Source organism: Barbus barbus (genome assembly GCF_936440315.1).
Source record: "Barbus barbus genome assembly, chromosome: 31".
NCBI classification, from domain to species: Eukaryota; Metazoa; Chordata; class Actinopteri; order Cypriniformes; family Cyprinidae; genus Barbus; species Barbus barbus.
The window spans coordinates 14,137,991-14,162,441 of NC_136759.1; the positions used below are offsets into that span (position 1 = coordinate 14,137,991).

General features: G+C 37.8%; 1 protein-coding gene and 1 long non-coding RNA gene across 4 annotated transcripts in view; both read right to left on the bottom strand.

The window, feature by feature from the left end:
- LOC306851540 (smoothelin-like protein 2) overlaps window positions 1-16,532 on the bottom strand; it is a 28,996-nt gene extending 12,464 nt beyond the window's left edge. For 2 of the 3 annotated variants that reach the window (XR_013782511.1, XM_079387841.1), the window contains exons 1-2: window positions 10,278-10,388; window positions 9,568-10,156 (exon numbers count right to left, since the gene is read on the bottom strand). Coding sequence is in view for 2 of the 3 variants with exons in the window: in XM_079387841.1 (XP_079243967.1) it covers window positions 9,568-10,044 (477 nt within the window). In the remaining variant the exon portion in view is untranslated. Of the gene's footprint in view, window positions 1-9,567; window positions 10,157-10,277; window positions 10,389-15,951 lie in introns of those variants that run through there. The other variant, XM_079387842.1, reaches the window with a different exon arrangement.
- Window positions 16,533-20,025: 3,493 nt separating this feature from the next.
- On the bottom strand, window positions 20,026-22,822 carry LOC306851542. The gene is made up of 4 exons (XR_013782512.1): window positions 22,592-22,822; window positions 21,215-21,266; window positions 20,818-20,945; window positions 20,026-20,735 (listed from the first exon to the last, which is right to left on the bottom strand). It is a non-coding gene; the product is annotated as an uncharacterized lncRNA (long non-coding RNA).
- Between the last annotated feature and the right edge of the window lie 1,629 nt (window positions 22,823-24,451).

Genomic DNA, 24,451 nt, shown 5'->3' on the forward strand with positions numbered 1-24,451 from the left:
TGATCTAAATCTGTGGAGGCGGTGCTTATCTACAGTATTACATCATAGAGTAGAACACTCCGGAAACTGTCATATTGGCAGATTGCCTTCAATATAAGCTGTTTTTAGACTAATGACAAAGTTTGAGTTCTGAAACTTACAGGATGTTTTTATAGTACAATGAATTTATATGTCAAAAGATCAAGGGAATTTTGGTTTGGTCATGAACCCTTTAACTGCTGCAACTGGATCAGTCAAATTCACAAATTAATTAATTGTGAACCCGTTCAACTGATTCATTGAAAAGACTGGCCTCAAAAGACTGACATTCACAAATTAGACATCACTATCTGGTCTCAAACATATAATTGAATTGCTTACTTAATGACTGATGCAATCAGATCAGCTGAATTCACAGCTGAATCATTCCTTTATGTCTGTGAACTGGTTCATGTGATTCTTTGAAAATAATTGGCTCAAAAGAAAGATTTGTTCAGGAACTGCACAACGCAGTCAGGCATTGACTAGAACATTGAAATGAGTTGTTAAATGCTGCGACTGGATCAGTCAAATTCACAAATGAATTAATGTTATTAATGTCAATATGACTTATTGAAAAGAATCAGTGATATCGGACATAACCACTGGGTCTCAGAGCAAGTCTCAAGCAGATAATTGAGTAGTTAATTCAATCAGTCAAATTCACAAATTAACTAAGTAGTGTTATTTGTGAAACAATTCAAATGGCCATTGCTATCTGGTCTTGAACAGATCATTGAGTTGTTAACTGCAACAATCAGTAATTTTCACAACTGAATCATTCAATGCTATTGCTGTGAACTGGTTCAACTGATGACAGTGTAGTTGTTCAGCCCAACGAGTCCTCTAGCCACACACAAGAGTAAAAAAAAAATTGGATAGTCTATCCTTTGTCCTCAGGGAGGGTCACTCATCTCCTTTACGTGCTGTTCCTCCATAACTGAAGACACTCAAAGACAATAAGGGTGCTTTTGACAACAGCACCGTCTCTCAGACAATTCAAAACAGACCACTAGAGGACTGAATGCAGCCCCTTCAGAGACACAATAATCACTCCTGCAGGTGAGAAGACAAGAAAAGGCCTTAAGGAGTCTTCGGTTCATTTGTTTTTTTTTCTTACAATAGGCCGAATGCCTCTAAATGCGGTTACTATGTACAATCCGCTCAGACAATGGACTTCCCACACAGAAAACCTTTCATGCGAGTCTAAATGTCCCTCTATGGCGAAATAAGAATTTCCCCAGCGTTCTGGCAGCCTGCCTGTGCAATGCTGGGGTGCATAAAGGAAGATTTTTCTGTGGATAATCACAAGGTTGTATTGTATATAATCTTGGAGTGATTTGATGGTGAGTGAAATAGGAGTTGAGCATTGTTACTGCAAGAGCAAACAGAGAGCGGCTCTGTGTATGATCCGGGAGATGAAAGTGCTGTGTGTGTGCGCATCTGATTTTAAATGTATCTAAGAAGATATTCTTGCCTCAGTGTGACATTTGAGATTCTTGGAACGTTGTGGTGGCGGGGGAATGGAATGGAACATAAAGAACAATAGAGGGCATGTTTGTGGGAGAACTCTGGAGGGTTCAGAGGTCTAATTCCAGCCTCTGTCACTCAAATCCTACAGATAGCCAGCTCTTACAAGGCCCTCTCTGGTATTAATAAGCCATGCTGAGAGTGTTATTTATATTTTCCAATGTACAGATAGCTGGGCTCACTTTTGGAGCAGGAGGGTACAGGAAAAGCAGAGTGGATGCTGTTTAAGGCATAAATTATAGTCTGAAAAACAAAAGAATCATTCGTGATTGAAGAGAAATATTTGTCCCCCAATTTAGCCAATACTAAATTAAGGGTTGTTATTCCTGCTGTCAAAAAGTCAGAGAAAGGCAGAGTCTATAAATTTGAGACAGACAGGGATGAGATGCTTGGTTTGTGAGGGTCTTTGGTCTGTAATTTCCTTCACAAACTCAAGTGTATGTGAAGAAAGAGGCCCAAACACCTGTTTTTCGAAGCACCACAAAGCCCGCAATTTCTTTCTTCTAACAGAAGCAAGAATGGAAAGAAAACCTGTGCAGAGGCATTTGAACACTCAGCTGCATGTGAACTACGAGAATTCCTCCTGATTTCTCAGGGAGTTGGGTGTGTTTCATTTTCACTCCCACATACTCCCACATTCACAAATGTAAACTGTAAAAAGCCTTGTTGTCCTCCAGGCCATATAAATTCAAGCCCTGTATCTGACTTTCTAATTTAATTTAATTGGTGTAACCAAATGTAGTCAAGTTTATTCAGTCATATTAAATACTGGTTAGAGTCCAGTCTAACTAAATTATTAGGGGTCAGCATATTCAAGCTTTGAAGATTACTCTCAATTCTTGGCCCGTTTTGAATAAAACAAGACCAATTAAGGGATTTGTTAGCTTAAGGTGTGCTCAAACTCGATTACTGAATCAGTACGTTTAACTGGTGCAACTGAATCATTCAGTGCTGTTTGTGAAACGGTTCACTGAAAAGAATTGTCTGAAAGAGGATCGCTTGATTTCACAGATTAATTAATTCATGTTATTTGTGGACTAGTTCAATTGGATTTGATTCAAAAGAATGATTTGTTCACAAATCAGAATTCTGGAACATCTTTTTTACGAAAGGTAGTTTCCAGAAATTAAAATACTTAGAGTTGAGATATTCTAAATTAACGGCATAACTTTGCTACCGTCCACCTGGTATTTTAAATGCTACCACATAAATACATTTCAGTTTGCCTAACAAAGCATTTCTACACCTCTTTGGTGTACCAATAGTGGGAAATGCTCTTGAAACTGAACTGTACATTACTTATCTATAAACAATCGTGTGTGTTCTGACGCAGGAGCTTCTTGACTCTTGAGAAACCTCTTCAGATTAAAACTACATGACCATGCAGCGAGTCCACTTCACCACGATTCGCTGCAGCACGATTGATGGTTTGTAGCCCAGAGGGATTCGCTACATCTACAGCCCCACCTGCACATGGAGAACACAAACCTGGGCAGTAGTCAAACACACCACCTTAGGCCATGGAGAGAAAATGGACCATTTTAAGAGTTTGCATCCAAAATCTAAGAACTTAACTTGGTTTAGACTTTAGCACCAGCTGAGACACCGATGGCCTTGTACTCCAGCGACACACACATGGGAAGTAATCTGACGGCATATAGGGTGGATAGGCAAGGTCTTAACTAGAACTTCTTCACCTAACCTCTCCCAATCTTGGCCCTTAAGCATTCCTACAAGGCGGGACAATGGTTCCTGAAGGGCAGTGAGGTCATCCAGTAAACACAGAATTATTAACCTGTAATCACGGAGATGAAAATACATGGCATTGTCTGGAAGTAATTAGGAGAGCCAGGGGCAGCATGGGAGCGGCTGGATGCCTTTCTCTAGCCCCCCCATGCACAATCTATTCTCTCTTTTCCACCCTCCCTCTCGCATTCCCTCACTCTTTTCCTCTTTCTCTCCCTCGCACTCTACTGTATTAATAGCTGTGCAAAGGTTTTTTGTCCTACTCCTTCTTCTCTGCCAGGAATCTGTGCTGGACATGGAGATCCAGGCAGGGCAACGGGAGGAGATTAAATGATCTGTTCCATTGTGAGTGCTTTGGCTTCGGGCCAGCACCAAGCTGGAAACGTCAAACATATCTCACACAAATACATGCAAACAAACACATGCTAGTATGTTCAAGTAAGCTCCTTTAACCCTCCTGCCAAGGAGTAAAATTATACAGGCGCATTTTCATACGCATTTGCCTCATAAATAAAGGCTTGGAGTCCAGCAGCCTCAAATGTGGACGCTTAAGTGAATCTTTGCAAACAAATGCTCAGCCTTTAAGCCTTTGGAAGGCTACTTGGCTACCTGGCAGGCTGTCCAAATCTCGAAAACTCCCAACATCAAAACGAATTTAAAGCCAAACATGTCAGATCAGACAACATTCCTCTGTGATCCATGTAACCAAAGTGGACGGTTTTAAAAACAACTCGAATTTGGCAATATTAGATGGGTGAAAACTAGATGTATTGGCACTCTGGGGTGAGGCAAGTCAAAGCGAGGAGAGCGTTTCTCACACTGCCAGAGCCAAACATGGGATTTGAAGTGCTGTTATGGTCATTTGGTGAAGTTTGGCAACATGGGGTATATGTAGTGGAAAATGGTCCTCGATACAGATGTGTGGTGTGTATAAATATGTCACAGAAGGCATAAATATTTATGGTTATGTCATAACATGGTGAACGGTGTATGTCAAAACTATAATTATTAACGCTTCTTTGCCAGTTTAAAATGCCTTTATTGAAAAATACTTGCAATATGACACTCCACTGAAAAGATAGATATGAGGATGCATTTTTGATCTCCTCAACAAAAACAATATACATGCTCATTTGTTACCTACTTCCTAAGTCAAATTTATATTATACAATTTAGAGTTTATTTACTTTAATAGTACATGCTGTCTTCACAGTGGAAAAAATGCATTACGTCTGTTCTTAGGGTTAGTTTGTCTCAAGAAAATGGTGCAAATTCTGCTAGTTGCTACAAGCCTAGTGGAGGATGTTAATGCCGTAATGCAGATGACTCAATCTCTTTAACAAAGAGTGTTTGGATTTTGTTAGTAAAACGAAGATGAGGTAAAAAAAAAAGTGCACCATGACAATTAAAAACACACTGTTGATGAAAAATATTTATAATGCACTAATAATTTTTTTAAAGATATGTCTTGAAAGAATATGAATTTTGAACAGAGAAAAATCACTGTTTAACTGGTTTAATGTATAAAATGTTTAAATATATTTTGCATATGTTGCACTCTAAACTAAACTATCTAAACTAAAACTAGATAGTATTTTACTTTTACTTACTTTTAGTCATTTAGCAGATGCTTTTATCCAAAGCGACTTACAAATAAGAAAAAGTAACTAAAACTAAAAGTTAACACTCTGTAATTTATCTGAGTAAAACTGACTAATATAAATAAATACTAATATAAATAAATAACTTGATGAAATATTGACTACATTTAAATGATATGTTCGTCAAAAGACAAAAACTACGACTAAAACGAAACTGTGAAACATCTAGAGAACTACAACACAAAATAGTTAGTTGAGAGATTAAAAACCCATTGTCAACCAGTTTAGCAACCAAACCAAGATGCTAGATGACAGCTGTTAATATCTACTCTGATGCCATTGCTAACTTAAAGCGCAATGTAGAGCAGCTGAAAAAAATAAAAAAATAAAAACCTCTTAGACAAGGATCCGGATGCCAAATCCAGGCCGGATAATCTTCATTATTTGGGATTGACAGCATGAAGCTAAGAGGAAATCAACTGAGTTTATGTCTAATACTAAATATCTGCAATATCTGTTAACGTATTTGTGTCTGTGGGCACCTGTGTGTGTCTTATCCTTTGTCTGAGATTTTGAGCGTTCTTTAACAGAGTTACCACAGATAACAAACGTGCAAATCTTATCTTCCTCCCACCCCAATCTTCGCTCTCTCTCTCACTTGCCCTGGAAAAGCACAGCAGAACACACACACGTGTTCTAACGGGCTTTTACAATGCAGTGACTATGTTGAAGCACAGTAGAGCCAAAGATAACCCACTGACCCCTACACAATTTATTCACATCAGCAGTAATGGAGGGCAAGAGTTTTTTTGTGCTCGAGGCCAAATGTGGGCGTGTGGTGGGACCAAGCTCCACAGGTATGGTTCCCAGCTAAGCACCTGTCTTTCAAAACTGAGAGACTCCAGAGGAGTCCGGCAGTGCTATATCTACACCACATCCCGCAGAATAAAGAAAGGGTGTCCTGGGTGTTCTTTAAATCCTGACTCACCCAGTGTACTTCAAATGAGGCAGAATGTCAACACAATGGCCCATTGAAACCGCAGAAATGCAGCGGTAATTGGCAACAGCAGTGCAGGACTCCTCTGTGGAGACAGCACACAGTGAGGGCAGAGCAAAAGCATTTGCTGGTCGCCTGAACTCTGGACAGGAAGAGGAACACAAGATGATACAGTTCATGTGTTTAAAGTTTTGACAGTAAAGTTGCAGCAAAACATATATAATGAACCTGGCATCCTGTTGTCATGAGCAATTGTCATATATACACTCACCTAAAGGATTATTAGGAACACCTGTTCAATTTCTCATTAATGCAATTATCTAATCAACCAATCACATGGCAGTTGCTTCAATGCATTTAGGGGTGTGGTCCTGGTCAAGACAATCTCCTGAACTCCAAACTGAATGTCAGAATGGGAAAGAAAGGTGATTTAAGCAATTTTGAGCTGTGCATGGTTGTTGGTGCCAGACGGGCCGGTCTGAGTATTTCACAATCTGCTCAGTTACTGGGATTTTCACACACAACCTTTTCTAGGGTTTACAAAGAATGGTGTGAAAAGGGAAAAACATCCAGTATGCGGCAGTCCTGTGGGCGAAAATGCCTTGTTGATGCTAGAGGTCAGAGGAGAATGGGCCGACTGATTCAAGCTGATAGAAGAGCAACTTTGACTGAAATAACCACTCGTTACAACCGAGGTATGCAGCAAAGCATTTGTGAAGCCACAACACGCACAACCTTGAGGCGGATGGGCTACAACAGCAGAAGACCCCACCGGGTACCACTCATCTCCACTACAAATAGGAAAAAGAGGCTACTATTTGCACGAGCTCACCAAAATTGGACGGTTGAAGACTGGAAAAATGTTGCCTGGTCTGATGAGTCTCGATTTCTGTTGAGACATTCAGATGGTAGAGTCAGAATTTGGCGTAAACAGAATGAGAACATGGATCCATCATGCCTTGTTACCACTGTGCAGGCTGGTGGTGGTGGTGTAATGGTGTGGGGGATGTTTTCTTGGCACACTTTAGGCCCCTTAGTGCCAATTGGGCATCGTTTAAATGCCACGGCCTACCTGAGCATTGTTTCTGACCATGTCCATCCCTTTATGACCACCATGTACCCATCCTCCGATGGCTACTTCCAGCAGGATAATGCACCATGTCACAAAGCTCAAATCATTTCAAATTGGTTTCTTGAACATGACAGTGAGTTCACTGTACTAAAATGGCCCCCACAGTCACCAGATCTCAACCCAATAGAGCATCTTTGGGATGTGGTGGAACGGGAGCTTCGTGCCCTGGATGTGCATCCCACAAATCGCCATCAACTGCAAGATGCTATCCTATCAATATGGGCCAACATTTCTAAAGAATGCTTTCAGCACCTTGTTGAATCAATGCCACGTAGAATTAAGGCAGTTCTGAAGGCGAAAGGGGGTCAAACAGTATTAGTATGGTGTTCCTAATAATCCTTTAGGTGAGTGTATATCATTCATCTATCCATCGTTCTATCTATCTATCTATCTATCTATCTATCTATCTATCTATCTATCTATCTATCTATCTATCTATCTATCTATCTATCTATCTATCTATCTATCTATCTATCTGTCCGTTGTTCTCGTTCTATCATCATCGTTTTTCCATCCATCCATCCATCCATCCATCCATCCATCCGTCTGTCAGTCAGTCTGTTCGTTGTTCTGTCCATCTATCATCAATATTTCTATCTATCTATCTATCTATCCATCCATTCATCCGTCCTCTTCTAAACCTACAAATTTATTTAGTTTTTTTAATCTAATCTTTGAATTTCAATTTTACTTCTTTACATATAAATTCAAATTTCATTTATGCAAATTTCACTTGTTTGTTATATCAATTTAAATTCAAATTCAGAGGACTATGAACTGTAGTGAGAGAGGCCAAGCATAGAATGACAGACAGACAGAAAGAAAGACAGAGAGGGAGTGATAAATGAAAACGCCTGGAGACAGTGTTTCGTGTGAGACAGAATGATAGTTGAGAGACAAGAACAAGAAATGCCTCAGATACAGTGGCGGCAGTCTGAGATTGAGCCCAGGATAAACTGTTATTTCCCAAGAATGGAAAGTACATCAGGCCTCTGAAAGAATCATAGACAGACACGGGGTTAGAAGGAAGAGCGTGAGATAAAGAGTGATACTCATGATATCTGCAGGTGCTCTCAGTACTGCCACGTGGAGGCAGACCAGCACACATCCCAGTCTCGCTGTCTTTTTCCAGTCTTTCTCTCTTTCACTCACTCTTTTCCTGCACGCTGAGCCTGAAAGGGAGTGCTCTGCAGACCTGCCACAACAGTCTCTGAGTATTTTACAAGCCCAGAACGTAGCTCTCTGATTATGCGGTTGGCAGGTGTGGATGTGGCAGGGAAGATAACAGCCTTCCTTGTCTCTACTGACTCTCAGTCATAGCCAAAATCAACTGAACTCCCTGCTACTACAATTATGATGATTTAGAAAAACCATTTACAAACCTAAGTCTAAAACAAGACCTTATGAAACAAGCCAATGAAATTTGCATGCGATGCAAATTATAGTATTTTTATACTCCATAACACAAGCTGTAAAGTAATGAGTGACGACTGCTTGATGTTTGCATTTTACTGTCACAAGCAGCAGCTGTTAAAAGCTTAAAGCTGACAGGTTCAACTCAACAGTCTCCTCAAACAAAATAAAGCTGTGCTCCTTTAATCCTGAATAGAGCCATTATCCATCATATCAAGAACTGCATCTCAGGATCCTAAACTCCCTCAACTTTGCAGATTTTACACTATAAATATACAATCTATGAAATGCCAATCAAATAAAGCATGCTTTGAATGAATGACATCTGCTAAAATCATCTTGGTTTGATCAGTACTAATGTGAACAAAACATCTGGGTTGTTTGAGCATTTCACAAAAATCTGGAGCCTTTAAACAGACTGAGTGAAGGCAGATTTGTTCCTGCTCCAAATTATGTTCAATGCTGCATAAAAGCCATAATAAAACATGCTGCTTTCCTTGTAAATTAAATGCAGCATCAGGGCTACCTTAATTTATTCCATAAATTCTACATTTATTATCAGCTCATATTGTTAATTATTTTTAAGCATCAATTTCATAACATTACTCCTGTAATTGTAATTCCCATGTATTCATGCAGAATTAAACAGCCTCTTTTCAAGAATTCAAGCCACTTCAGGTGCAGCTTCTATGCCACCTTTGCAGTTTAAAAAATGCCTAAATTTTATAAAATAGATCCAACTCTAAATTCTGATTGTAAAGTGACTACAAAATTTATATTACTTTGGCAAGTTGCTTAGTAGCTAGTCAACATTGCAAAAAAACTACTTGGTTGTCAAATTATTTATTTGCTGTACCTAAAACCTGTGGCAGTGAAGTATCTGTCACTTGATCCAAACATCATTCCACATTTGTCAGAGACTGCGCCAAAGGTCTAAGACAAATTCTGCCCTTACAAACATTCAGTTAGTTTGTATATGTTATCCAGCTTTGGGTTTCTCTCTATATGTCTAAATATTTAGTTTTCGAACATAAAGTTCCTCACATCAAGTCATTCTTTCCAGTTCTACGAAATGACCTCTCTCGTGGTCAGGCTCCTATTTAAACACATTCCCGCAAATGTCTACTCACATTAGTTTTGCTGGTGACGGAGAAGGTGGCTCTGCTGGAGAAGCGTGTGGCAGTGGGGCTGGAGGCAGAGCCGCTGGCGGAGCCGGTCAGAGCTGCTACGCTGGGGGCCGCAGACGATGGAGACTGATGCCCCGCGGTGCTGCTGTTGCTCTGTGGTGGCGCTGATCCTTCAGTGAGAAGTGCGCTTCTGTCGCACACTGACCCCGTCAGCATCTCTACCTGTCGGGTCAGGGCCTCTAACTGACCCCTGAGCTGCCGGTTCTCCTGCTGCAGCTGTGCCACGGCCCGGCCCAGAGGTCCACTCACATTAATGGCTTCTTCTAGTCTCCGCTCGATGCCCAGCTTGAAAGCGCTGACGTCCACGTGGATCTCACGCACCGCATCCTGCAATGTGGTTTCATAACGGGCCAAAGCGGCACACACTGTCTCCCCTTCCGGAGAGCCCTCGGCCACTGATGCCAACGGGCCTGCGTCCATCTCCGCTGTGAGTCCAGGTACCTTCCTACACCAAATTAAAATCTGTCTCTGATATTTCCCTCTTGAAATTGTTTACAGTCCCAGATCCATATAGAAATCCAGGGGGACTGACCTGTGAAGACAAAACTCAGTCAAACTTTGTTTAATTATCTAATGAATAAAAAACATCTTAATAATAAACCTCATCCAACTTAGAAGTAGAAAATGTTGAGAGTGTTTGAGTGTTTACAGACCTTATGTTTCAGTGTGATTTCTCGGCTGTGAGTGTGTCTGAGTGTGTGAGTTCGGCCCACCGTGCTGTTTTAAAGTACAGCTCTCACAGTCACGTTAACCTCCTACAACTCATGCAGCCCGGGGGAGGGAGCAGAGAGAGGGAGGGAACAAGAGAAAAGAGGAGGAGAGATAGAGCTCCACTTTATCCCGGCTCCCCCTCCTTCTTTCCACTGTATTTGTATTAATCTCCACTTTCACAACACAGTGCTCTGTCTCTGCTCTCTCTCACTCCCTGTTCCTCACTCTTTTTTTTCTCCTGATAGATAAAGGCCACTGCTCACATTTCTCCAGCTCAAGCATGTCACACTGTCTCAGCAGTGCTATATCAGAGAGGAACAGACACGCCTTTTTTTTTTTTTTTCTGTCTCACTTTCGCTAGGTTCAGAGTGGTGGCTGAGGTCAGGATAAAGACTGCACTCTTAAGGTTTAAGTGCCTGTTTACACTGTAAAGCATGACAGTATGCGGTTTAAAATGTCCTAACAAGTTTCAAGCGGCAAGTAAATTGTTATTTGTACAATAACAAATTGTATAAATTATTGTACAATTATTAGGAGTGAAATTGTTGTGAAATAGAACGTTGTTGCATCATGCAGACAAAAAATCTTGTTGCATGAATCTTGGTTAGGACATTTAGGAAATGTTCTTTTCTTAGTGTAACCTAACGTAATCGAATTGACTGAATAATATTACATAATTTTTTTAAATTCCTTTAATATTTTTATTATTATTTTACATTTAATATTTACTATTTAAAATATTTTATAAACATACAAAAATATTAGACTTCTTTAATAAATATATGAACTGTATAAACATATATATATATGTATATATATATATATATATATATATATGTTTGGTGAGCATTAGAGACTTATTTTAATATAATTGAATATACATATACTGTACACAGTATATGTATATTCAATTATATTAAAATAAGTCTCTAATGCTCACCAAGGCTGCATGCATTTATTTGATTAAAAATGCATTAAAAACAGTAATATTGTGAAATATTATTAAAATTTAACATAACTGTTTTCTATTTTAATATGGAATTTATTCCTGTGATGGCAAAGTTGAATTTTCAGCAGCTGTAATATTTTTCTCAGGATTCTTTGATAAATAAAAAGTTCAATAGCATTTCAAAAAATTCCAATAGAAAAAAAAGTTCAATTTAGAATCCTTTTAAAGGATAAAAAACATTTTAGAATCCTGCCTTCTCATTTAAATACAATAGCTGAACTCATTTCAAATGAATAAACAAAGAGGTCATTCCCTGGAGAATCCTCCTCCGTACTTCCTATGAGTTCAAAGTCTTGTCCTTTCCAAACTGACCTTGGGTACTGTAATGATCAATCAGTGTATAGACAAAATGGGGGCTGATTGGATTTCAAGAGTTTGCTGTTTAGGGTGAATAGAGGGACATAATGGATCTGGAGAAAGTGGGCTTGTTGTGTTAGCGTCTGTGTTTGTCTTTTGTGGGTGAAGGGATGAGTGTCGAGCTGCAACAGAACCCCGGCAGAGCAAACAGGCCTAATCACATAATGAGGTACAGGGGGGCTCTGGGTTGGACTAACGGCTTGTAGCACAAGCACTACAATGAGTCCTGGCCAACGGACTGAAATAACTTTACATTCCAGCCCACTGTTTACTGTAAACACTGGAAGCCGCGGGAGAGCGGAGGTGATTTATAGCTGTACACACTGGGCATGTGCTCATCAACTTTACATAACAGAGCTGTGAGCGAATGTCATACACATGAGATGCCATGCTGAGGAACGGGTTATCAATTAATCTTTCATCAACATCGTGATCAGAGGTTCTTCAAGAGTCAATCTCGCAACATATCTCTCAGTTTCCTGGAATTTCTCTGCAAGCTTCTGACTTGGAGCAGCTGTTTTTTTCATCCCCCCTCAGCCCTCTAAATATGATTTCCATCTTGCAATGATGTCAGACTTTCACGTCAGGCATGGATTGTAAATGTCTCTCAGGATCAGCAACAGGCTCATGGAGGAATGGCACAATGTTGTGCTTTTCTCTGGCAGTTTGTTATTGTATCTAATGCAGCCACCATTTCTTCCCTTTCGCCCTTATCTGATCCTGAGATATATGGTGGTGATTCGGAGAAGTCCAGCAGAATGGATCAGGCACGCTTTTTGGATTGAGAAGGACCAGTGCAAGACCTCACATGCTCATGCAAGATCTGTTCACTTTTATCAGAGAAGGGATCAGTGATAGAGATAAGTTGGCACAGGTATTGCAACACTGACATGAGAGAAGGATGTGACCAAGACAAAACTATGACACTATAACTTCATCGCAAGGAGTTGCTGAGCCCCAGGGATCTCTGAGCGTTGGGAAATGGCTGCTGACTACAATCCTGATATGACTCACCAAATTACATTGTAAGATTATGTCTGATTTAAACATACACATGTATATAGTCATTGTGACAAATTCGTACAAAATTAACAAGTCAGATAAACAAAGATCTACTCATGAAAGACACATAATACTGCTTTGTTTTGATTTATAACACATTCAGCAATCATGCAATTATGTTGAACTTTCTCCAGAGTTGTTATTTTACAAACAAACACTGCATGCTTACCACAAGATATAAAAGGTTTGCGTTGTACTGTGCAGCTTTTCAATTGTTTTCTATGTAAATATGACAGATGTTCAGATAATTTTTTTTTTTTTAATTCTGCTAAGCTCATGTTGCATTTTTTAACAGATGAACGAGTTCTATGTGAACAGCCCTTTTGGTTGAAGGGATAGTTCAAACAAAAAATGAAAATTCTGTAATTAATTACTCACCTTCATGTCGTTCCAAACCCGTAAGACCTTCGGAACACAGGTTAAGATATTTTTGATGAATCCGAGAGCTTTCTGACCCTGCATAGACAACAACACATCTACCATGTTCAAGGCCCAGAAACGTAGTAAGGACATTAAAACAGCCCATGTGAAATGGTTCAGCCGTAATTTTATGAAGCTACGAGAATACTTTTTGTGCGTAAAGAAAAGAAAAATAATGACTTTTTTCAACAGTTCTTCTCTTTCGTGTCAGTCTTCGACACACGTTCACGACAGTACCACAACACAGTTGCGTGGCTGTCTATGAAGGGTCAGAAAGCTCTCGGATTTCATCAAAAATATCTTGATTTGTTTTCAAAAGATGAACAAAGGTCTTACTTATGGGTTTGGAACAACATGAGGGTGAGCTATTAAAGGAACCCTCCACTATTTCTGAAAATAGGCTCATTTTCCAACTCTCCAAGAGTTAAACGGTTGAGTTTTACCATTTTCGAATCCATTCAGCCGATCTCCAGGTCTGGCAGTAACACTTTTAGCGCAGCTTAGCATAGATCATTGAATCTGATTAGACCTCTAGCATCTCGCTCAAAAATTACCAAAGAGTTTCTATAGTTACATCGTGTACTAAGACTGACTATTTTACTGATTATTATTTTCAAAAATAGTGGAGTGTTCCTTTAATGACAAAATTTTCATTTTGGGGTGAACTATCACTTTAAATCAGCTTAAGGGGCCTTTAAAACAGAATACATTTTTTTGTGGTGAAATAGAAATCTTTTGTAACATTATAAATATGTTTACTGTCACTTTTGATAGGATTTACATTTAAATTTAATAGGAAAACATTTCTGAATCCTGCATTCAGATTTAAATTTACATTTAGTCATTTAGCAGATGCTTTTATCCAAAGTACAAATGAGGACAATGGAAGCAATCAAATTCAACAAAAGAGCAATGATATGCCAGTGCTATGACAAGTCTCAGTTAGCCTAACGCAGTACACATAGCAAGTTTTTTTTACTTTTTATAAATTCTATAATAAATAAAAAGAAACAGATAGAATAGAAAAAGAATAGAGCAAGCTAGTATAAATATAATAAAATAGATGAACTAATTTTAAAAATATGAAGGTCTAAATGCACGTTTTCAGAAACTTTAACTTTAGTGCAGCATTTTTAGTACACCTTGTCGAGAATGAGATATGAAATATGAAAGCGCAATGCTCAAAGATGTCTCACGCATGTTTACATAGAAAAATGAGTGCAGTGGAATGCAAAAACAAGTTCTGTGTGAATAGCCACTACTTTATTGCAGCTCAACAATATGCCATAAAGTGACAAGCTCTAAAATAATGTTAATCAGTTTTCATCTTAACATCTGCGCCCCACACAGAAAGCTCACTGGAATCAAAGAATATACAATCAACAGACATGGATGGGGAGAGACTGATTCTGGAAGTTTGGAATTAAATTATGTGTGACAAATCCCTCAAGTTTTACAAGGAAAACCATAAAAAAGCATGCCATTTGCTGAAGCTTTTCAGAAGTGTCAAAATAAAGATATGTGAACAACTATACGCTATTCAGCTGCAGCGCATTAGAAGTGCAAGAAAGCATACAACAGAGAAAAATGATCCAATTGGCTGTGTTTGGTGATTGATTGCTTCGTGTCATGCCCCATTTCTGCTTTTGGTGCTGGTTTGCTGGTCTTAGCTGGTTTAAGCTGGTCTCCCAGCCTAATTAACTGACATGCCTCTAGCAGCTGAAACAAAGGATGTTTAAACTTGTTTTACAGCAGTGAAGAGGCATTTTTGTGGAAATGTGTAAAAATCGGTAACACTTTAGAATAAGGACCAATTCTCACGATTAACTAGTTGCTTACTAACATGCTATATTGGCTGTTTATTAATATAAAGCACATATTCTGCATGACCATATTCTACATTCATAATACCTTCAGCTTAGCAACTTCCTTACTAACTATTAATAAGCAGCAAATTAGGAGTTTATTGAGTCTAAAGTTGTAGTCATTGGTTTGTTAATAGCAAGAATTGGACCTTAAAATAAAGTGTGACCTAAAAATCTTACCACCAATAATAACTATTATCAGTGGTGCCTTTCCAAAATAACCAGACTGTCCTTATTTGGGAGAATGAGGCATGGTGGGAAACATGCAGTAAACAGTCGAGTTTACCACAAATCATGAATTCTATGTCTAAACTTTAACGCACACCGGTCAAACCACTAAGGGCTATAGAGCACATGGTTCCTTAACCACATTCAGCAGTGACGACATCGACTGAAACTTTTCTTGTTCACACAGAGAAAATGTCAAACCATCAGTCTAAAGGCTGAAGTTTCTTCCTCAGCTTGAGCGAACCAATGCCCTGCAAACCCTGTCTGGCTTTTATCAGACAAACCAGAGATCCTTCTGAAAAACAAAAGCCCATCTATCTCACCACGTGTCAGCTGAGGTTTTCCTGAAAACAAGTCTGCGTGGCCATTACATCAGAGTTTACATGGGAACCCAGAAGTCCAAACACCTCCAAAAGAATAACAGCCAAATCATGATGTCATCGCTTCAAAGTCAATTTAATTAAGTGCACATGGTGCCAAGTGAGAGAGCGGGCGAGTGCAAGAAGCAGAGGAGAGAACAATAAAACTGATTTAAAGTTATTTTTGTGATACTCTTGGCATTGTCTCAGAGGCATAAGCAGATCGCTTTCTGGCAGGCTGCACCATGACGTGAGTTATGGTTGAAATGTGACTTTAATGCATATCTGAACCAGAGGTGATTGATTTCATACTCACAAACAGTGTGATCCTCCAGCTGAAGAAATGCCCTTTTGCTGGGGAGGACGATGGGGTTGAAGGGTGAAAAGGACAGAGATGTGGAGGAGGGGGACACATTCCCCAAATCCCAGCTGACCTCCTGAGATGACTGGCTCCGGATAATTACAGCCCCTTTTGCTCTGAACGGCCAGGATGGGCTGACTGAGCTGTACTTCACTTGCTCGGTGTTTATCTCCATTGCTGCACACACACATAAATAGCCTCTTTTATCAATCAAATACATACACACATAAGCATGCCTGAGAGGAATATGAAACTACGTCCACACCACATCAGAACTCACCACAATACAAATACCCCTGATTCAGTGCAGTTTGCTTAAACCCTTCGATCAACACTGTACTTAATCTTCTGTAGAAACGTGGTCTAGTGGTCTACTGGGATGTCTTTACAGTAGAGAAAGTGATCCCGACTTCATCTCATCCATGAAACGATCCTTGTCTTAAGTGGCATTAGTCTTTAAAAGGAATAAGTAAACAGTGACTGCTGCACAATGACTTAATGTTGCGTTTGGATTTAGGCTGAGGTTTTTTCATATTAATTTCCTTAACATCTCAAAACCACAGTTTACTTCCAAATGAAATAGACTGTTTGTCATTATGGTGTAAACTAGGCTACACATTTCCTAACCTTTCAAAAGAACAATGGGGGGATTATAGTTCTCAATGAAGGCTGTGGATCATCTCATTTGGATTATATTAAAGGTTGAGAGAAGATCCAAAAGTTATAATATAAGTTATAAAAGAAATATTAGGATTTTTCTCTGTAAAGTAAATATTATGAATAATATTTATAAAATAAACATTATTTCTAGGGCTACATCTGGCATATGTCTGGCTTCCAATTATGCTCTTTTGATCAACTCAGATATTCTGGATAATTAAATTATTTAAATGGCTTCTAAAGTAAAAATAATTAATTATTAAATTCAACATCATTCATGTTGTTACGCTGATATAATTAAAAAAAAGAGACAGTAAAGGCTTTAACACTGTTAAAAAATTATATTTCCAATAAATATCGTCCTTTTTATGCATAAAAAAAAAAAAAAAATCTGATTTCAGCATTGCTAATAAGTGTTCTTGAGCAGCAAATCAGCATATTAGAATGATTCCTGAAGAATCATGTGACACTGAAGACTGGAGTAATGGCTGCTTTACAATCATAGGAATAATTCATTATTAAAATATTTATTAAAATTGCATTTTAAAATATATAGGACACAGTTTTTTCATTGTAATAATATTTCAAAATATAACCTTTTTTTACTGTATTTTTTACTCAAATAAATGCAGCCTTGGTGAGCATAAGAGACTTCTTTCGAAAACATTTAAAAAAATGTTACCGATCCCAAATATTTGAACGTTATTGATATAAGTGCATTAGAAGAAACCAGCAGAAAGTATAAGCACACACAATAACTGCTAAAACTCCACAAAGCAGCAACCCCTTCCTGAGAAGCAGGAACTGCTTTATCAGACTGCAGCTCATGCCAAGAATAATACTTTAGCAAGAGTGATGTAATCGAGGCAACTCAAGCCAAAACACATTTTCTGTCATATCCATCTATTGTTTCTGCAATCAGCTCTGCTGTATCGAAACTCTAAAACCTCCCAGGCTCCTTTGCCCTACAGCAACCTGCATTGCATGACATCATCCTCTCTCTTTAACCGTTAGAAGGTGAGGCCACTTAGTCTTTAACACACACGCACAGACGCAAACATACACAGAAGTGCACTTGGAAAATCATCAGTGGTACTGGTGACACCGTGCTGAGAGTGTTGAGCTGGGATACGTGCGCTCCTCTGGAGTGGTTTGGACAGCGTAATAATGGGCTTATTTGACCGTGTTCCTGATGAGAGTTTCATGAGCTGTGCAGAGAATGACCATTTTGGTTTCTCACTTGAGGGAAGAAAAACATATTTTTTCTATTAGCGGTTGATGTCAGCATGTACGATAGCGGTCTTAAGTGGAAGAAAGAATGATTTTGTCAAAACATAAAATGAAAATACTTGGATGGTCTATTACTGAGCGCATATATTTACTCCATATGTCATACGGCTCCATAATGTGTTTTATAATTGCATGTAAGAGAACGAATGCACTAAGGCAGTCCAGCAATAATGGCTTAAACTCAAGCCAACAACAACAAAAAAAAACATTAGATTATATTGATAATTATTAATATTATATTATAATTAGTGTTAATTTAGTAAGTTTAGTTTTTATTAATGTTTTAAAATAGTTTATAATTATAAATAATTAAATAAATATTATAATATTATATTAGTAGTAGTAGTTTTTAATATTTTAGTTTTAGTTGTAGTTTTTTTAGTACCTCAAGATAAATTAAATAAAAATGAGAAATGTTACCTTGCTAAATACCTGAAATATATACGTATATATATTTTTTTATTTTTATTTTATTTTAGAGTTACAAAAGTAACAAAAATATATTTTTATGGTTTTATTCTTCGTTAAATATAATATAATATAATTAGTGCTGTCAAATGATTAATCGCGATTAATCGCATCCAAAATAAAAAATTTTGTGTGTACTGTGTATATTTATTATGTATATATAAATACAAACACATGCATGTATCCATTTAAGAAAAATATGTTATTTATATATTAAATATATTTTTATATAATATAATTATATGAATATAAATATAAACATGTAAATACATGTAAATATTTTCTAAATATATACTGTATGCGTGTGTCTTTATATATACAAAATAAACATACACAGTAGACACACATATATTGTGTAAACAAAAACGTTTATTTTGGATGCGATTAATCGCGATTAACTGTTTGACAGCACTAAATATAATATAATATAATATATTATTATATAATATATAACTTCAACCAAAGTTAAAGTTAAAAAGCAAGAAGTTCAGCTGAATGTTTCTTATTTGATTCTTTCAGGTGCCAGTTTCCAATATTTCCAAGTGCTGGATAAACAGTCGACCGAACAAAGGTTTGAGTGAGAGCAAGAGAATGCAAGCCCCTGTAAAATCTTTCATTTGGTGTGAGCTATTCACCATGACGGTTGAGAGGCCCTTTACAGGCTGAAGCACGGAGGCCCCTCCAGGTGAATTAAACTAGGTGTCTGTGTGTGTTTGAGTATGTGTAACATTCCTAACTATTTGAGCACAAAGAGATTTTGGAATGAACACTGAGAGTGAGCTACAACATATTATTAGCATGAAGTCTTTGGACACAAATCAGCCTTTGACAGAATGCAAACACATCACAGCGGGCCTGTGAGCTCAGAGCGAAAGTGTTACTGACTTGTGCAATAACAGGCTTTGACGTGGCATACATGCATGTGCTCACCTGCGAGGGATCAGAGCCAAATATATGTAATCACTCATATACCTGCCTATGGCGGTCTGGTCACACTGCAGTAACGGTATCAGCCTCCAGTGAGAGTGTTTTGTAGCTTATTAGCAGCGAGTCACCCTGGTAAAACAACTGTGAAATATTATGACAAGATACTAGTGATATATTCACATTAGTGAAAGAAGATTGGAAAGAAAAGCAAAAACATATTGTATGCCATTGGAACTGACAACCAACTCAATTTATACTGCAAACGTTGTATACTTAAGAAGTATATATTAGCTGTCCTACTAAGGTTTCGTTCTACTAAGCTACAGTATATAATTCTATTGACCACTTGGGAGCCTTTCATGTCTAGCTAATTTATGTATTGCAATATAAATTGCATATATCCCTACAGTATTTAATAGCCTCTCATAAAATGTATTTCTAGCTGGGAAATCAGCTAATAAATAAAAGATAAATCTTTAATTTTCATCCGGCCACAGTGTTGATCCTCTAAGAAGCGATCCAGACTATAAACAGCCCAGGACTAATGCCAGCTCACAACACGTCATCCTCATATAATAAATATAGAATAAATACTGAGTTGATTCGGAGCTCAATAAATTGAAAACAGTTGTGCTACTTAATATTTTGGTGGAGTCCATGATACATTTTTTTCCAGGATTCTTTGATCAAAATAATTTGAGTTATTTTAATTCATTTACATCATTTTTTTATGTCTACATAGTTTTTATAAATTTTTATTTCAGTTTTAGTTATTTTAGTACCTCAAGTAAATGAAAATAAAACATGTTGAAATAAAATTATTTTCAGTTTTTATCTCAGTTTTACTATAATAACCGTTATTATATAATATAATATAATAGGTAGCATGTCACATTAGATTGCTTTTATTCTGTGTTTTTACTGAACTGCTATTAATATATTACATTCATCCCCACAACATTTAGCATAACAGGTGAGGAGACTCACAGACAGTTAGCAGCAGAAGGAAAAGGTTATCTGCTGGGACACAAATCATTTTCAATGAGGGCCGGCTTTTAGAAAGTAAAGTAATACGTCTATCATCATTTACTCATCCTCATGTCATTCCAAACCTGTATAGCTTTCTTTCTCCTGTGAAACACAAAATAACCTGTTTTGAAGAATATATCTGTATTTTCTCTGTCCATACAATGAAAGTCAGTGTGGTCCAGTGTTGTTTTGGGCACCATTGACTTTCATTATATGGACTAAAGTGTGTGTGGTGGTGATCCATTCTACTGTTGGCAGTGCTGGGAATGAGAGGTCGGAGAGGTCAGGACATGTGCTGGAGGGATGTGGCGACTGCTGGGCGTCTGTCACTGCTCATGATCAACCCGGTGGATGGGTCTGGCGCGCTGCAGAGGTATAGGAGATTAGACATAATACAGAGAGCCGAACAGAGACAAGAAAGTGTGGCGGTAGAAGTTGGCTTCTTACACCGGTCAGAGATAAATTCAGCTGTTGGTAGGTGTCCCTGATCCCGGATCAGTGAAATGCAGACTCCTACCTCGATCCGAGATGTGCTGTTGAAAGATGATATCTTTCCTTTCCCTGTAGGAATAATCCTTGTATGAATGAGAACGAATGATGAGCAGCAGGATGAGTATCAGCAGAGCTCTCCCACACACCACTCGCTGGCCTGGACAATTATTTTTGAGTCCTCTCCCAGTGACTGTGGGGTGACTGTGCTTTACCACTGACCCCGGGGTATGCAGTAGGAGGCTCAATAAAGCGAGCCATTGCAATATACAAAACATAGAATAGAGAATGAGAGATTTCTATATGGAGCAGAGGACTATAATAACTGGACTTGCCTCTGGGCTTCCAGACTTACCCTTTTGTCTGTCTGCGAGTCTAGTTTCTTTAGCACTTTTGGACTCGTAGACCTGTAAAAATTAAACATTATTTTCAATCTCAAAAGTTTAATTTGTCTAGTAGCACATAAATGTATCACAGGAAAACTATACCATTTTTATGTCATGATCCAACACATCTCAAATCACTATTCTGTGGTGGAATTGAAGGTGATATAAATGTCATTTTTTGTAAGAAAATTGCAGATTTCTTTGTTTTGGACGAGCTAATTTCATTGCTAGCACTTTATGTGTCCTTAATACACACAATTATATATCATCATTATAATTGTTTACACTTTTTGCATAATTTGATAAATTAATTCGAAATGACACTTTTTTCACATTTTCTTCATGCATCAAATAATAATGTTGTCAAACATTACAACTGATGAATAGTCATAATTTGGGTAAAAACAAATAAATAAATCATTTTCACACAGTAGATGTTTAAATGGTTTTTATTATTTATTTAATTTTTAAACAGCCTTTAAAAAGTAATATTCATAGTATAAGTAGTAGTATTTAAATATAATTCATGGATTTTCATATTTTAAGTCTAGGGCGGAGATCAAATTAAAATAAAATTATTTTTACAGCTGGCATTAAATGAAAATTCAACCCATCTATTCTCTAAATGCTAAATGGTATTGATCTAATTGCAATGAATAATCCATGTGTCATCCTGTATAATTTATTAAAAAAATATTTTTTAATTGAAATATCAATGACTGACAGACTGTTGTTCCATATACCAGACTTCACCAGAGTTCACATTCAGCTCTGCCTCCATCCAATCAACAACCACCCACTTTTTTCTTTTTAAATAATCCATTTCACTTGAATGTACGCCAAAAACAAACAAAAGACCTAACGCTACTTCTGTAACATCACAACTTGCTGGCTAAAGAAACACCCTATTATGCTCCTGCCTCACTTTTTTGATAAATAATGTACATTAATATTCGAGTTGAAATTATTTTATTATATTTGAAGAAAGAGACTATGAGATACTAGCACAGGTGACTGGCTGCCAGGAACAATGATCAAGTGTACAGTTTAGAAATCATTATGCAAAATATTTTACCATGGAATGTTGCGATTGACCAATCAGAATCAAGCATTCCAGAGAGCTGTGCAATAAACGCATACTACTCCATTTTAAATGAAAAGAACGAACACAGAGGCCTGTGACAGAGGCTCCAAAGGCTATTGACGACTGTGTCTGAGTGCAAACACACTTGATTGAGCTGACAGAGGGATAGAGACGCTAACATGATTAATGGGAGAAAGATAAACAGTGACAGAAAAGACAGACAAGGTAAAGAGATAGAGAAAATGACCGGCCCCCAGCAGACCTGATAAATCAGTGTGGATGACTTCACTTCCCGACACTAGGTCCAGAGGGCAGACGAGGAGACGGGGTCAGGGGAGGTCAGTGAGGCTTTTCCATCCCTACCCATTTTAATGGCTGAGAATCTGCCGACCAACCCTTCTCGTGTAGCGCTGCAGGGGAGGGTGTCTGATCCTGACCTCTGACCCCTCAGCCGGTCTTCTCTCCCAAAAGGAATCCAGTTCTTCAGTCAGTTCTGCGCAAATCACACCACATCACAGGAATCAGATTACAAGCAGGAAAGACATCAAATACAGGGTATGACGTACTTTACCAACAAACCACCCTACATTTATGGACAGTCACAGATTTATAGGAACTCAGCAGGGGAACGTAGTTATTCTAAATCCTCCCTCACTGCGGATTTCTATAAAATAACAAATGACTTAAAGATGGCCGCCGTTAAATTACAGTACAGAGCTGCAATATAGCTGTTAGATGTTAGAGCACAGTTTGTGGCGTCAAATTTTTTTTGAAGCTCACTTTCAGCTGACAGCTTCATCTTTAATCACCTCTGCGTCTGGAGAGCCAAATGACTGAAGAAAAAACCTGGCTATATTTCCTGGCAAGTCTTTGGAGAACATAATCATATATGGTCTAAAAGCTTTGAACGATTGCTAAGCATTTAAGTATGTCCCATGAAATCATGCCCGAGTGTGCACGTACACAAACACATGTGTAACGCCATACGCAGCCCAATTTTGTAACAAGGAAACTGTGTGTGCGTAGAGGTACATGACAGTTCCTCTTATCTTTAACCCTTTAAATGTTTTAAAGGTGTATTTTTGTTTCAGCTAAGCACTTTCATCAAGTTTTGTTTTCTTAGTTGGCATTCATTTAAAATGGATCCACAGGTTTGCCTCACAGATGGTGTGGAACAATTACCTTCTCTCTTCCCCCACTCGGTCTCTGTCTGTGCTGCGCTTTTCAGAAAAAATAAAAATAACAGCTTTAGGCGGTGTGTTTTCAGGTATATGTCGCATGCTGACTGGCATTAACCGATAAACACCACACCAAAGCAATGGTTGCTGAGATACAGTAAACTATTATCATCAGGCTTTGAGCCCCCTGAGCCCATTATGTCCCAAAGCCATTTTCATTCATGTCATTCTCATGCTTCCATGTGTTGATGTGTTGGATCCCCTTTCAGACAGACTTCCAGACTATTTAAACATAGACCTTCAGACTTAGTTTTTCTCGGACTGGTAATATTAAAAAAGCATCTCCCCGCAGGCTCACTGTATAATCAAATGCATATGAACGTTAATGTTATAAAGTATATAAATGCACTCTCCATTTTACTTTCTCAGCTTGGTAAAGTGATGTTTATTCATTTATTTATTTTTTAAATTCTATCAAAATAATCTGTTGACATTTTATCCGGAAACACAAAAACTGTTATATAATATATATATTACATGAAATTGTAATTTGAATAATTATCACCAATTAAAACAATATCATTCCATTACACATATATAGTGTAAGTGTATTTTGAATTTTTGAAGGTGGAATGAAGCAAAAATAAATGAATAAATAAATAACACTAAATAAAATAAAAATAAAAACAAATTTAAAATGATAAAAACAATAAAAAAAATGATTGTTTATTTTATTTTGAAGTTTAGTGGAGAATGTGCTATGACCTTTCCATAACACTCATTTTTCTATTATCTCATGACTTCATTTGTCTCCGTTATCAAAATGGTATGAATCATAGTCTAGATGGTAAAATGTTTACGTCTGTGAACACGCTAAATTACACAGCCATAAACTTGTTTATGTCTTGGTGATATTTATGCCAAGTATTTTATTGCCAGAGCTG